We start from the raw sequence: 13825 nt of genomic DNA, 5'->3' as shown, positions 1-13825 counted from the left end.
CGGAGTTCCCTAAACTTTTTTGTGTCGTTGACCCCTTGCCATGTTTTTCCGTGTTGGGTAGACCCCCTACTTACCTGATATTGATTTCCTGTAAATTTTTAACTGTAGTGAAGTTTAGTGTTAAAAACTTAAAGTAAAAACACATGTTAATTTATACGTTTATTAATTGAATTTAAATTAAAACTACTCAAAATAAAATTTTGTATCTGTTATCTCTGTGTCACAAAGCGAATACCAACATCCTACAACTTACACAATTTTATAAATATATATAATATTTTTTTTACTTCTTAGGTACTTTTATAAATAATGTAAATGTTTTGATATTATAAGATAGTATGATGTAAGTAAATAGGTACTATCAGTGTATGTGTTGAGATCTACTACCGTAGACCCCCATTTTCATTTCATGGACCTCCAAATTTTTTTTCGCTGACGTAGACCCCTTGCAGGTTGTCATAGACCCCTAGGGGGTCGATATAGACCACTTTGTTGACCACAATCGCTGATCTAATGGAAGGACTATTTACGTCGCGTCCACCGGCACGTGGTCGCAACTCCGGAATCTTTGAGCTAAAAGGCACACGGTTGCACGAGCGATTTTCCCTGCCCACAGCTAATTCAGACGAGCAATTCTTCGAGCTACTGCAGATCTGCTCGTTTCTCATTAAACCTTGCGTCGATACGTGGTCGCCACTCTAGAATCTTTCAGCCAAAAGGCCCACGGTTGCACGAGCGATTTTGCCTGCCCACTGCTACTTCAGACGAGCAATTCTTCGAGCTACTGCAGATCTCGTTTCTGATTAAATCACGCGTCGATACTACAAGCTTAGAACACTCTGGATGATCCTGTGCCTTATAAGGTCCACCGTACCTCACCTCACGTTCATAAATCATCACCGGTAACACGCACTGGTCAAAGACCTTCGTCTTCAGGCATTGCGGTATATTGAACGAGAGGTGTTTCGGAGCTTCCCGAGCGCAGCCATACTTGGATTCGGTGAGTGATCACTTTCTCGAAGTTGGACTTGCCAAGCTGGACGGTTTGTCTCAGGTACTTGGGTAAAAACTACATGGGCAATAGACATCATCTGTTGATTCTATGATTTTAATTTTAGGGCAATAGTACAAGACTATCTAGATAATAAGAAATATCTTTAAGACATATCACTGCAATCCATCTTATATTCTTTTTGTTATCGCAGGAGGTTTCGAAGTATGTTCAGCCGAACGAAAGTGGTCGAAGATCGCGCGCCGCATGGGTCATCCCCAGGGCAAAGGCATCGGCTCCATCCTGAAGAGTCACTACGAGAGGATCCTGTACCCTTATGACGTGTTTAAGAGCAGCGGTGCCGTCGGCGACAGCAAAGAGACGGTGAGCATTCATAAAAAAATATTTTTGACAGTCAATTATTGACGAAATTTATACATCTAGACATTCCACACGATTATATAGTGATGTATGTTAAATTTACGCAAATTGCTTGCTGCAGTTTTTTAATGAGTAAATAAAAAAAAAACAGATTTCCTGCTTACCATAGTGGTAGTCGTGTTATTAGCCAGGCAGTATCAACATATCAAGTTGTTTGAAGTTTGGCCCTCTTCCGCTATTATTTCGGAATGCTAAGCGAATATTATGAAAGAGTGACAGTCCAAGCCAAGATATTTAAGCGAAGTCACTTCATGGATCGTCAACCTAAGTGATCCAAGCTCTTGACGGCCTTGAAATCCTTTGAAATATTAAATATATAGCGCGCCGAGCTGAGTTTCCTTTGGGAGTTCTTGAGTCTTGTTACCTTAAAAAAGGTCTTAAATGAGGTGCCCTCTTCGCCCTGCTGTCCTGAATCCACGAACAAATAATATTTTCGACATTTTTAGTGTAATCTCTATGAGGTATCAGATTGTTTGGAAAGGTCAAGTCCAAAAAACTTTGGAAATTCATTTGTAAGTAGATTAGTATATACTCTAAGGAATCCCACCTACTTAACCTGGTCGTCTTCCAGATGTGTAGAAAAGGAAGAAAGGAAACTTCATTAATGAATAAGATTATAGGTAGTCAAAAATGCAATATATTTATCAGTTATATTCTTTTTTTGAACAGAAAATCGAAGTCAAAACAGAACAAACACCAGAGAAAGCGACCGCAGCCACTCGCAGCAGGTCGGCGAGTAAATGTCCGCCTGCTGCAGCCACGCCGCCGCCGGCCAGGCGCTACAAGAGTTCCGAACCGGAACCAGAAGCGGAGGGCAGCCACACGGAGGGGGCATTGCCCGGCGCCGACGACGACAGGAAACTGAGGACACCAATTAAAGAGGAGAATGCTGAGACTCGACGGAGTGAGTGGAATAAATACATTCTAATACCCTCATTAGATGAACTGATGACATGGGCATGGTCGCTGGAAGTCTGTCTGCGGGTAGCAGAAGAACACCAGTCGATTCACCTTGTGATTGGAGTGTGTCCTGCTATAAGCTTGCTGCTCCGTGGTCTTCTCTACAGAACCTTAGGACTCCAACTTAATACTATAGGCTATTTCAGTTACTTTAGTTCTTATATAGTTTTCCTTATTGGTGACTAGATCTCATAGAGTATTGAACAAAAGTCCTTTCCATGGCTTGTTGAGCGACTGTGAACTTGCCAATAAAAGCCTGTAGTCACAACAACAGAACCTTAAGGCTCTAACTTGTCAATCCGCTGGGCTATTTCAGTTACTTTAGTTCTTGTATAGATGTTCTTATTGGTGACTAGATCTTATAGAGTATTGAACAAAAGTCCTGTCCATGGCTCGTTGAGCGACTGTGAACTAGCCAATGAAGGCCTGTAGTCACAACAACAGAACCTTAAGGCTCTAACTTGCCAACCTGCTGTGCTATTTCAGTTACTTTAGTTCTTATATAGTTGTCATTATTGGTGACTAGATATTGTACAGTATTGAACAAAACTTCTGTCCATGGCTCGTTGAGCGATTGTGAACTTGCAAATGAAGACTTGTAGTCACAACAACAAAACCTTAAGGCTCCAACTTGCCAATGCGCTGGGCTATTTCAGTTATTTTAGTTCTTATATAGATGTTCTTATTGGTGACTAGATCTCGTAGAGTATTGAGCAATAGCCCTGTCCATGGCTCGTTGAGCGACTATGAACTTGCCAATGAAGGCCTGTAGTCACAACAACAGAACCTTAAGGCTCTAACTTGTCAATCTGCTGGGCTATTTCAGTTATTTTAGTTCTTATATAGATGTTCTTATTGGTGACTAGATCTCGTAGAGTATTAAGCAATACACCTGTCCATGGCTCGTTGAGCGACTGTGAACTTGCCAATGAAGGCCTGTAGTCACAACAACAGAACCTTAAGGCTCTAACTTGCCAATCCGCTGGACTATTTCAGTTACTTTAGTTCTTATATAGATGTTCTTATTGGTGACTAGATCTCGTAGAGTATTAAGCAATACACCTGTCCATGGCTCGTTGAGCGACTGTGAACTAGCCAATGAAGGACTGTAGTCACAACAACAGAACCTTAAGGCTCTAACTTGCCAACCTGCTGGGCTATTTCAGTTACTTTAGTTCTTATATAATTGTCCTAATTGGTGATTAGATCTCGTAGAGTATTGAACAATAGTCCTGTTCATGGCTCGTTGAGCGATTGTGAACTTGCGAATGAAGGCCTGTAGCCACAAAAACAAAACCTTAAGGCTCCAACTTGCCAATGCGCTGGACTATTTCAGTTACTTTAGCTCTTATATAATTGTCCTTGTTAGAGACTAGAACTTGTAGAGTATTGAACAAAAGTCCTGTCCATGGCTCGTTGAGCGACTGCGAACTTGCCAATGAAGGCCTGTAGCCACAAAAACAGAACCTTAAGGCTCCAACTTGCCAATGTGCTGGGCTATTTCAGTTACTTTAGCTCTTATATAATTGTCCTTGTTAGAGACTAGAACTTGTAGAGTATTGAACAAAAGTCCTGTCCATGGCTCGTTGAGCGACTGCGAACTTGCCAATGAAGGCCTGTAGCCACAAAAACAGAACCTTAAGGCTCCAATTTGCCGATGCGCTGGGCTATTTCAGTTGCTTTAGCTCTTATATATTTGTCCTTGTTAGAGACTAGAACTTGTAGAGTATTGAACAAAAGTCCTGTCCATGGCTCGTTGAGCGACTGCGAACTTGCCAATGAAAGCCTGTAGTCACAACAACAGAACCTTAAGGCTCCAACTTACCAATGCGCTGGGCTATTTCAGTTACTTTAGTTTTTATATAGATGTCCTTATTGGTGATTAGATCTCGTAGAGTATTGAACAAAAGTCCTGTCCATGGCTCGCTAAGCGACTGTGAACTTGCCCATGAAGGCCTGTAGTCACAAAAACAGAACCTTAAGGCTCCAACTTGCTAATGCGCTGGGCTATTTCAGTTACTTTAGCTCTTATATAATTGTCCTTGTTAGAGACTAGAACTTGTAGAGTATTGAACAAAAGTCCTGTCCATGGCTCGTTGAGCGACTGCGAACTTGCCAATGAAGGCCTGTAGTCACAACAACAGAACCTTAAGGCTGTACCTTGTCAATCCGCTGGGCTATTTCAGTTACTTTAGTTTTTATATAGATGTTCTTATTGGTGACTAGATCTTGTAGAGTATTGAACAAAACTTCTGTCCATGGCTCGTTGAGCGATTGTGAACTTGCCAATGAAGACTTGTAGTCACAACAACAGAACCTTAAGGCTCCAACTTACCAATGCGCTGGGCTGTTTTAGTTACTTTAGTTCTTATATAGTTGTCATTATTGGCGACTAGATCTCGTAGAGTATTCAGCAATAAATAGCCCTGTCCATGGCTCATTGAGCGACTGTGAACTTGCCAATGAAGGCCTGTAGTCACAACAACAGAACCTTAAGGCTCTAACTTGCCAATTCGCTGGGCTATTTCAGTTACTTTAGTTCATATACAGATGTCCATATTGGTGACTAGAAAAAAGACTAGAAAAGTCCTATGTTGTTCTGTAGATAGATTAATCAGTTCCTTCTGAAAGGTAAATTAATCGTACAGTTTATTAATATTATGTTGACCGGCTCTGGTATTGTATCACCAGGTCCCCGCGAGAACAAGTGGATGTCGAGCGCTGGCAGCTGTGGCGTGGTGCGGTCACGTCGGCTGCGCGAGCACCGGCTCAGCAACATGACCGTATCCGTCACGCCCGCTCCGGCGCCGCCGCCCCCCATGCACTCGCACAACCCCGACGATCCGGTACGTGACCGCCACCCCCACTACCACCACCACACCACACAGCATCCCAAGCTACCCATGTATAAATCAATATAGGTTTAGTACATAAGAGAAGATAATAACATAGCTATGGCTGTATGAAATATTGACTGGAAATGTATGAGTCAAAACTGTGATAATGTAGCAAACTGTGGTCTAGGAACAAAGACGAGGAAAGGAAGGTGATGCACAGGAGACAATTTGAATGTGAAGAAACATAGAGATTGTAAAGGATGAAAGGAGATAGTGAAATAATAGAATAAAAGCTTTATCCATGTTGTAACATCCCACACGTGGCATTGGGGAAAGAGATCCCAAAAATGGCCATGTCACACTTCATCGTGACCACATAGCATCACACATAAAGACATTTGTGGTTTATATGATGTAAATTAAGTCATTCGAACATACACACACATACTTGTTTTGTCTTTTCTTTAAGTTCACGGACCCTTTCGCTCCGTGAACTCAGCTCAGATAAAGCTGTAAAAGCCTTCGGTCTAACAGCACCTACATCAACAGAGAACAAGTTTGTCTCTTCCCACACTCACTGTCAGCGCAAAAATCACACTCGTACACACGTTCTCGCATAAACGTTTGTTTTACGGTAGGCAGAAACCATCTATGCAAGTATTTATGCGTTACTCTAGTAATGTTCTGTCATTATACACCCATACAAAAAAAAGTATGGGAAAGTAATCCATATATCTGTCTTCATTGTTGTTATGTTCAATGGCTAATGTAATTATTTTATTTAATTTTTATGTAGTATTATTCATTGTACATGCTAGAAAATATATACAATGATACATAGTAATAAGGCAAAAAGTACAATGAGCGGTCTAATCACACAAGGCAATCTCTTTCAGACAACCATAAGTAATAAAATAATAATATTCCAGTTGGCGAAGTACATGTGCCATGTTTGCGGCCGCGGCGACGTGGAGGAACAGATGCTTCTGTGCGACGGCTGCGACGACTCCTACCACACTTTCTGCCTGGTGCCACCGCTGGCTGACGTGCCTAAGGGTGATTGGCGTTGCCCCGTGTGCCTTGCGGAAGAGGTATATTTCTTTGTTTATATTATTTAGGAATGCCAAAATATCCCATTATTAATAAGAATTTTAATTAATATAATATTGCATGTTTTATTTATGACCTGTTTCTACTGCGACACACATCAATTCATTTTCTATTTTTGGTGTTGGTTTTCGCCCTTTTTTGTCGCTTGTTTAACGTCTATGGCTGGTCGTAGACTTCCCCCAAAGATTTCCGATGATCTCCACAAGGTCGTCTTTACCTTGTGGGTGGTTATAATTCACCAGTGTGAAAATTGTAAAACGGCTTTATGCTGCCCACATTTCAAATATATTGTTTATGAGACTATCTCTTGCAGTTAAAAAGTAAAACTGATTGAATTTTATTTGCCGAGACCCTGTATGTGTACCAAAATATAAAACTACGTTAACGAATCCTAGAACTAACTTTATTTATACAACCAATCACAATCGTTACATTACAACCAATAATGTCGTTTGTATGAGAGCGATAGAAGATGTGTGCGATAGAGATAGGTTTATGTAACCATGCATCCAGTTGTCACTACCCTACATAATATTATTAATAAATTATGCTGATATTTATTTTTTGTATAAAATTATTCTTCCGAATAAAAAAAAGATAGATAGTATGTATTTTATATGTTTCAATAAGTTGTATTGTATTGTATCTGTGAAGTTTTTGCTGTTGTTAGCCTTAAGACTTTTACAGCTTCATCGGAAATGAGTACACGGAACGGGAGGTCCGTGAACTATACTAAACTTAAGCATTTGGGTTTTCGAACCTGCATTAGACACTAGTGGAAGCAGTAGGAGCGAGGCTTTCCTGGTCAAGTCAGTGTTGTGTACTGAGTGTGGAGTGAAAGTATGGACAGCAGCGTGGACCCCTCGGCAATCTAAGGAAGGATACCGATCTTACCTCAAATTTTAAGATGTATTATTTTGTGTAGGTATCAAAACCAGCGGAGGCGTTCGGTTTCGAGCAGGCCACCCGAGAATATACCTTACAGCAATTTGGAGAAATGGCGGACCAGTTCAAGTCTGATTACTTCAACATGCCTGTTCACGTGAGTATAAAATATAAGTAAAAGTGACTATAGAAAAATATAAAGAATCTCGATTCCTTATTGAACATGCGATTAAAGGTGTTCTTGATGTAAATTGTGACCTGTTAATAATAATTTTATTATTAATTCACATAAATGTGAAATAGGTATTGAAAATATATATGAATTAGATAGACACTATTTTATGAATAATAAGGAATTACACCAAAAGAAAGAAAGAGAAAGGAGAAGGGGGTATTCCTTCTTCTTTCTTGCATGGGACAACAAGATTTTTGTTTTATCCTTCTAGCACTAAGTATCTTGCTGATACTTTAAACTGCGAACAGTCAGTGGACCAACCGGCGTCATTGTTTCCAACTATAACTTAGGACTCTTTTACAAGAGGGAATAGGTTTTTTCTAGACAAGCATGTACCATCGTAGATCTTGCAATCGCTTAACATCAGGCGAGGACAGAAGTCAAATCCTTCGCTTAAAAAATAACCAACTAAAAGGTCAACCAGTCTTAGCTATGAATAATATAATAAAATATCAATAAGAAGGGTTACATCAAAAAAATACGTACGTATATGTAAATTTTATATTTTTCGGTACAAAAAACATGTGATTAAAGCCTAAAAGATTTAATGATTGCGCGTGTGATTTATTAATATATAAAATAAGAAATGAATGTAAATGGAACTTTGAACTATAAAACTGGCAATCTTTCTCAAGAGAGTGTTAGAGAAAAATTTAGATTCGTTTTATATAGTACTTATATATGTATATGTCGATTCTACCGCGCGGTGACATTTTCATACGTTTACGAACAACTAGGGCCATCTATCAATGCCAACCGAAACTACAGAACTCCGACATATATATGATTATGTCTAGTCATATAGCTAATATTATAAAAGATGACTAGTATAAGATATCGTGTGTATTTTTAGTAAAACCTTCATGACTGAGCTGTCAGCATAAAGCGAAGACTGAAATGAATATATAGATGTCGCTTATTTAGTAATTCATCTCGGGACCTATCTTAAGAATCTCAGTTGATATCTATTATATAGATATTTCACAGGCTGCAGAGATTGTGGTAGCTTAGCAGAGGTTTCCTGGAGTGATCAGGGCCTCCGGGTGGGCATCAAAGTGGACACTCAACATGAGTATACGCTTAGTTCAATATTTTTTTATCTGTGTATGTCTGTATTTACTATCAACGTTATAGATTATAAATAAATTAATTATTGAAAATGTTTCAATTTCGTCAAGATACACATGAGAGGTCTTTGACATCATCAGAGAATGCCGGCGCATTCTTCTTTGTTTATGGCCAAATCTTTTACCACTCAGGCCGTTCGATTGTGGAGTTACTGCTAAATATAAGATGTGGTAACTTACTGCCTATTTTTAAGAACATAGTTAAGAACTATTTACTAGACCTATGATTATTTATCTGTTCATATATTTCTTTTTCTTCCTCTGTTTCTTTATTCTTTCTGAGTAAAATGCGATCCAAATCAGTTTGATGTTTTTATTTTTTATTGTATTATATTTATAATATGTATTGCGCCTTATTTATTATAAGTATATATGTATGTTTTGTACAAATTAACAACCCATTATTTATACTTTTGACTATTCCATACTATGATTGTCTGTAAGAGATTGCCTAGTGTGATAAGACTTCCCATTGTATGTACTTTTTTCTATTCCCGGTTTGTAAAATAAAGAAAAATAAATAAATAAAAATGTAACACTAATTATATGTTATAGATGGTACCAACGTCAACAGTTGAGCGCGAGTTTTGGCGCGTTGTGTCATCAATAGATGAAGATGTTACAGTGGAGTATGGAGCGGATTTACATTCAATGGACCATGGATCTGGTGAGCTCGTTTCACATGACCCCTAATCAACGCCAGCACCTGGAGAGCCTTCGCAGCCTCTAGTATGATCAGTATTGGTCTTCGGGTGATGGAGTTCCACTACTCAAATTTGAAGAGTAACATTTGTTTGGATTGGTACTAACAATTGAGTGAATAAATATACAATGAGAAACTTTCTCAAAGATTTACAAATATCGTCTGTCTGTAAGTACATTTGGAGAGACACTCTTCTTCAGTCTATTTTTAACCGGATCTATGGGTCTGGTTGTTTGGACAAGAGTACTACGGTGATCAGTAGCCATCTGTGTCAGCGATAGGTACTGGTAATTGGTGATGGTTCATGAACCTGGTTTGGTCTTGTCATGTCACTGGTTAGAAGTTTCTTTTATTTTTGTAAGTATAACTTACAATCTGACAGAGACAACGATAATAGACTTGTAATGTAAGGGAGAGTTTTGGTAGTTTGGTAGACTGAGACTTGGGATCCTAGGTGCCCGATTCGATTCCCAGGATGCAATTATATACAATTCATACTATACATTAATTATATGGGATTGCCACTGCTCACACACAAGTTTCCAGATGATGACCAGTAGCGTCCTCTGTGTATCATAATTTCACACTGCAATCAGAAACCCACTGGTCAAATGTGGTGTTTATAGTATGTCTCTTAGTGTCTTATCCTTGAGATGATCTTCGAAATGTGTATGCTTTGCAGTGGGTATTTATAGACTAAAACAACTAAAGTATGGGAAGATAATTTTTATTATTTTCTATTTATTTATTATCAGAAAAATAGTTACAAAAAAGAATCGAAAAAAGTGCTTGTGTCTGTAATTTCTGCATACTTAATTTTTTTAACTGGCAATGTATTGTCGAATTTGTTCTTGGATATATTAGTGTTGCCAGTTGACACTACATATTCTATGCTTAGAACAATATTACTCAAAAAATGCTAGTAGTGGTCGATTTGAGGTGGTGACCATAAGGTGGTATATCTGTATTGGGTCAGATTTTTTTTTTATTTCATCGTGTGTTGATTTGAAAATAACACATCTGTATCCTTTAGGCTTTCCGACGAAAATGAGCGCACACCTGTACCCCGGTGAGCAGCAATACGCAGAGTCCAGTTGGAACCTCAACAACCTTCCCGTGTTAGAGGGTTCTGTACTTGGACATATTAACGCAGACATATCTGGAATGAAGGTGATCAGTCATTTATTTTAAATTTTTCTATAAAATGGTAGAAATAATTCTGCAATGTATTATGTACTTGTATCTCAACAGTTATTGTATTAGAAGTTATAGGCCTGTTCCATGCCAATATATTACAGAATGATTAAGTTATTTACTAATTAAATCAAGGGTGAGAAACCTTTTTAACCTTTTAAGTGCCATGAGGACCGCCGGCTACCTCACGATACCCAACAATAGGTGCCGTGAGGGCCGCCGGCAACCTCACAATTTTTCATCTGTACATCTAAGGAATATTATTTTTTTCCGACCCTCCGGTAATTATTAGCTTCATTAGGCACCTAGCAACTGGATCACGGGATGGTATACGATTTGCAGCATGATTTAGAAGCGGTTACCATGGGTGCCAATGAGACCGCGGGCGGCCTCACTTTTTATATAAAATTTACATTAGAATATGCATATAGAAACCTTTCTTTGTATTGAATTCACAATTTATTCATATTTCAAAGCTGGCTTTGAAAACCTATCGTGTTTTCTGTGTTACAAAAACGTGACCCGCCGGCGACCTCATGGCACACCGAGTACTCTGTTGCCTTTAAGTGCCATGAAGGTCGCCGGCGGTCTCAGTACATAATGATATACATAATGTGTTATATTCATTCATAGAATGTAAAGATCCCAAATTTTACATAAGGAAAGCCAACACTTGATATTTCTCTTTGGCACCTGGGGAAGTCATGGCCAAAACAGCTTGGCAGTAAGAGGGTTAATCGACAGGCCAATTATTGCTTAATTTATTTTTTGGAGCCCGCACTTGAAGTATTGTTTATTAATAATAACGAGGACACCACGAGGACATGGTAGACAACCTCACCAACCCCACATTTTGACTTCTTTAGTGTGGGTGTTGTACTCGTTGAGTAATTTGGATTTGGAACACGTGAATACTTAAACGCGCGAACTTCATGACGCACTGTCAGACGCGCAATCATCGAAATGTTGCAATTTTTGTGCAATTTTAACAAAAATTACAAATTCATTTTTTTAATTTTGTACTGCGCAAGACTTATTTATTTATACACATAGTCCGTCGACTCAAATGATAGAGAGAAAAAAAAATAATTAGATTGATTAATGTTACAGACCAATTTTTGTTTGATTACATCTAATAAGCCTTTTTTGTTTTGATTGTCGTCAAATTTTTGACAGTTAAACAGAAGTGTTTTACTTTGTTGTTGTTTTTTGTAGGGTTAATATCGTATTAATCATAATATCCTTGATTTTTTTTTATACTAGGACCATCTTTGTTCCTTGAAAAACCGTTTTTGAATTTTTTTGTTTTTATTTAAAGGTTTTTGCTAAACAATTGTTTCAGATTCCTTGGCTATACGTAGGTATGTGCTTTGCAACATTCTGCTGGCACAACGAAGATCACTGGAGCTACTCCATAAACTACTTGCACTGGGGTGAACCGAAGACCTGGTACGGGGTCCCCGGCTCCAAGGCCGAGCAGTTCGAAGCGGCCATGAAGGCGGAGGCGCCCGAGCTATTCCAGCTGCAGCCCGACCTGCTGCACCAGCTCGTGACTATAATGAACCCAAATATACTCATGAAGGCGGGAGTACCTGTCTATAGGTAATATCTTCGTCCGCGAGGAATTTAAAAAATAATTTAGTTTGAAGTTTTTCTTAAATAAAAGTAACTTAAGTTACTCCTTATTAGCTACCTGTCAGTATATCCCGTCAAAATCATATACAGTAATACCCCGCTGTACGCAAGGGATACGTTCCAAAAAAAATCGCGTTAACTGAAATCGCGTATAACGAGGTTTATGATTAAAGAAAGTCAAAAATTATGACTAAAAATACAAATCATTTTAATCAATCACTTTAATTCTAGGAACACTTTATGCAATACATACTCTTTGTTTTTTAGGGAAAAATACATCTATTGTCTTTTGGGTAACGTTTTGTTTACGTTCTTGTAAAATACGTTCATAACACCCAACACTGTTTTTAATTGTTTGACAGATGGTCAAGACACCATAGAGAAGTTGATGACTACATTATATTTATATGCACTCTTTGCACAATTTGCAATTTGCGTTATAGTGAAACCGCGTATAACGGGGTCGCGTAAAGCGGGGTATTACTGTATAAATGTAGCTGTTAAACTGTTACTTTATAAAAATTATTTCTTCAGAACGGACCAGCACGCGGGCGAGTTCGTGATCACGTTCCCGCGCGCCTATCACGCGGGATTCAACCAGGGATACAATTTCGCCGAGGCTGTGAATTTTACACCGGCCGACTGGGTAAGTTATTACATTCATCCAATTCCAACCAATAGATGCCCATGGATGACCACGATGACTGGTTCCGCACTGCAACCACAGACTTCCCGTGACTCAGACTATCCTGGGTTCACCTGGAGGAGGATCGCTACTTTAGAACCTATCTATGTATATACTTCGAATGTATCCCACATAATGAAGACCAGCATTTCTTCGACCCATGTCGGTAACTTGTTCTGTGGATCTCTTCACTTTTGATTGCATCGCAGCGGATGCTCTCCAGGTCACACAGACACTGGACAAAGACCTTCTTCAGCATTGCGGTATTTTGGATGAAGAGGTGTTTTTGAGTTTTCTGAACGCTGCCTAATCAGGACGTAGAGACAAGAAAAATAGATCTTTGGGGAGATCTATGCCTTGCAGTAGGCGTTTATTGGCTGCCATAATGATGATAATGTGGAGTTTATTTCTGAATGAATTAGTCTGGTCATAATAAATATCCAGGTCAAGTAGTCTATGGTAATATACATAGGAGTTTAAACTACAAAACCATAAGAAAAGTTTTGAGTGATGTGGAAGATATAGCCTTGGTACACCCCCACTATGTGTATCGAGGACATGGATAGGATCACATGAAGTCTTGTTACAGCAGCACTAGGTCCATGGTGATCTATGAGGGAAGACCTACCGATCTAACCAAAGTTGTACTTTAGCTGAAGATGGGACGCGAGTGCATCGCTCATTACTCGACACTGCGCCGCTACTGCGTGTTCTCGCACGACGAGCTGGTGTGCAAGATGGCCCTGGAAGCAGATTCCTTGAGCCTCACCGTCGCGCTCGCGGCCTACAGGGACATGCGGACCATGCTGCACGACGAGAGGAAGCTGAGGAAAGGCTTACTGGACTGGGTCAGTGATATAAATATTCCGTAAACCAATAAAGTAAGGTGTATTGTGACATATATATATATATATATATATATATATATATATATATATATATATATATAACCATTACTCAAGAATGATGAACAGTAATTTAAAAAAAAATTATGGTTAAATATTGTTTGTACAATAAATTTG

General features: G+C 39.0%; 1 protein-coding gene across 1 annotated transcript in view; it reads left to right on the top strand.

Annotated features, from left to right (window-relative positions):
• Positions 1 to 13825, top strand: part of Kdm5 (Lysine demethylase 5) — a 49079-nt gene that overhangs the window by 11472 nt on the left and 23782 nt on the right. Inside the window, exons 4-13 of the mRNA XM_068768700.1 lie at positions 1206 to 1375; positions 2102 to 2336; positions 5084 to 5238; positions 6159 to 6320; positions 7265 to 7381; positions 9142 to 9253; positions 10323 to 10459; positions 11826 to 12085; positions 12653 to 12764; positions 13457 to 13651. Coding sequence (XP_068624801.1) covers positions 1206 to 1375; positions 2102 to 2336; positions 5084 to 5238; positions 6159 to 6320; positions 7265 to 7381; positions 9142 to 9253; positions 10323 to 10459; positions 11826 to 12085; positions 12653 to 12764; positions 13457 to 13651 — 1655 coding nt within the window. The remainder of the gene's footprint in view (positions 1 to 1205; positions 1376 to 2101; positions 2337 to 5083; positions 5239 to 6158; positions 6321 to 7264; positions 7382 to 9141; positions 9254 to 10322; positions 10460 to 11825; positions 12086 to 12652; positions 12765 to 13456; positions 13652 to 13825) is intronic.

Source organism: Battus philenor, unplaced genomic scaffold, assembly GCF_028537555.1.
Source record: "Battus philenor isolate CCGP_79_NKW_IND1 unplaced genomic scaffold, ilBatPhil1.0.hap1 SCAF_26, whole genome shotgun sequence".
NCBI lineage: Eukaryota > Metazoa > Arthropoda > Insecta > Lepidoptera > Papilionidae > Battus > Battus philenor.
The sequence above is the reverse complement of the archived record's forward strand: the minus strand, read 5'-3'. Positions and strand labels throughout refer to the sequence as shown.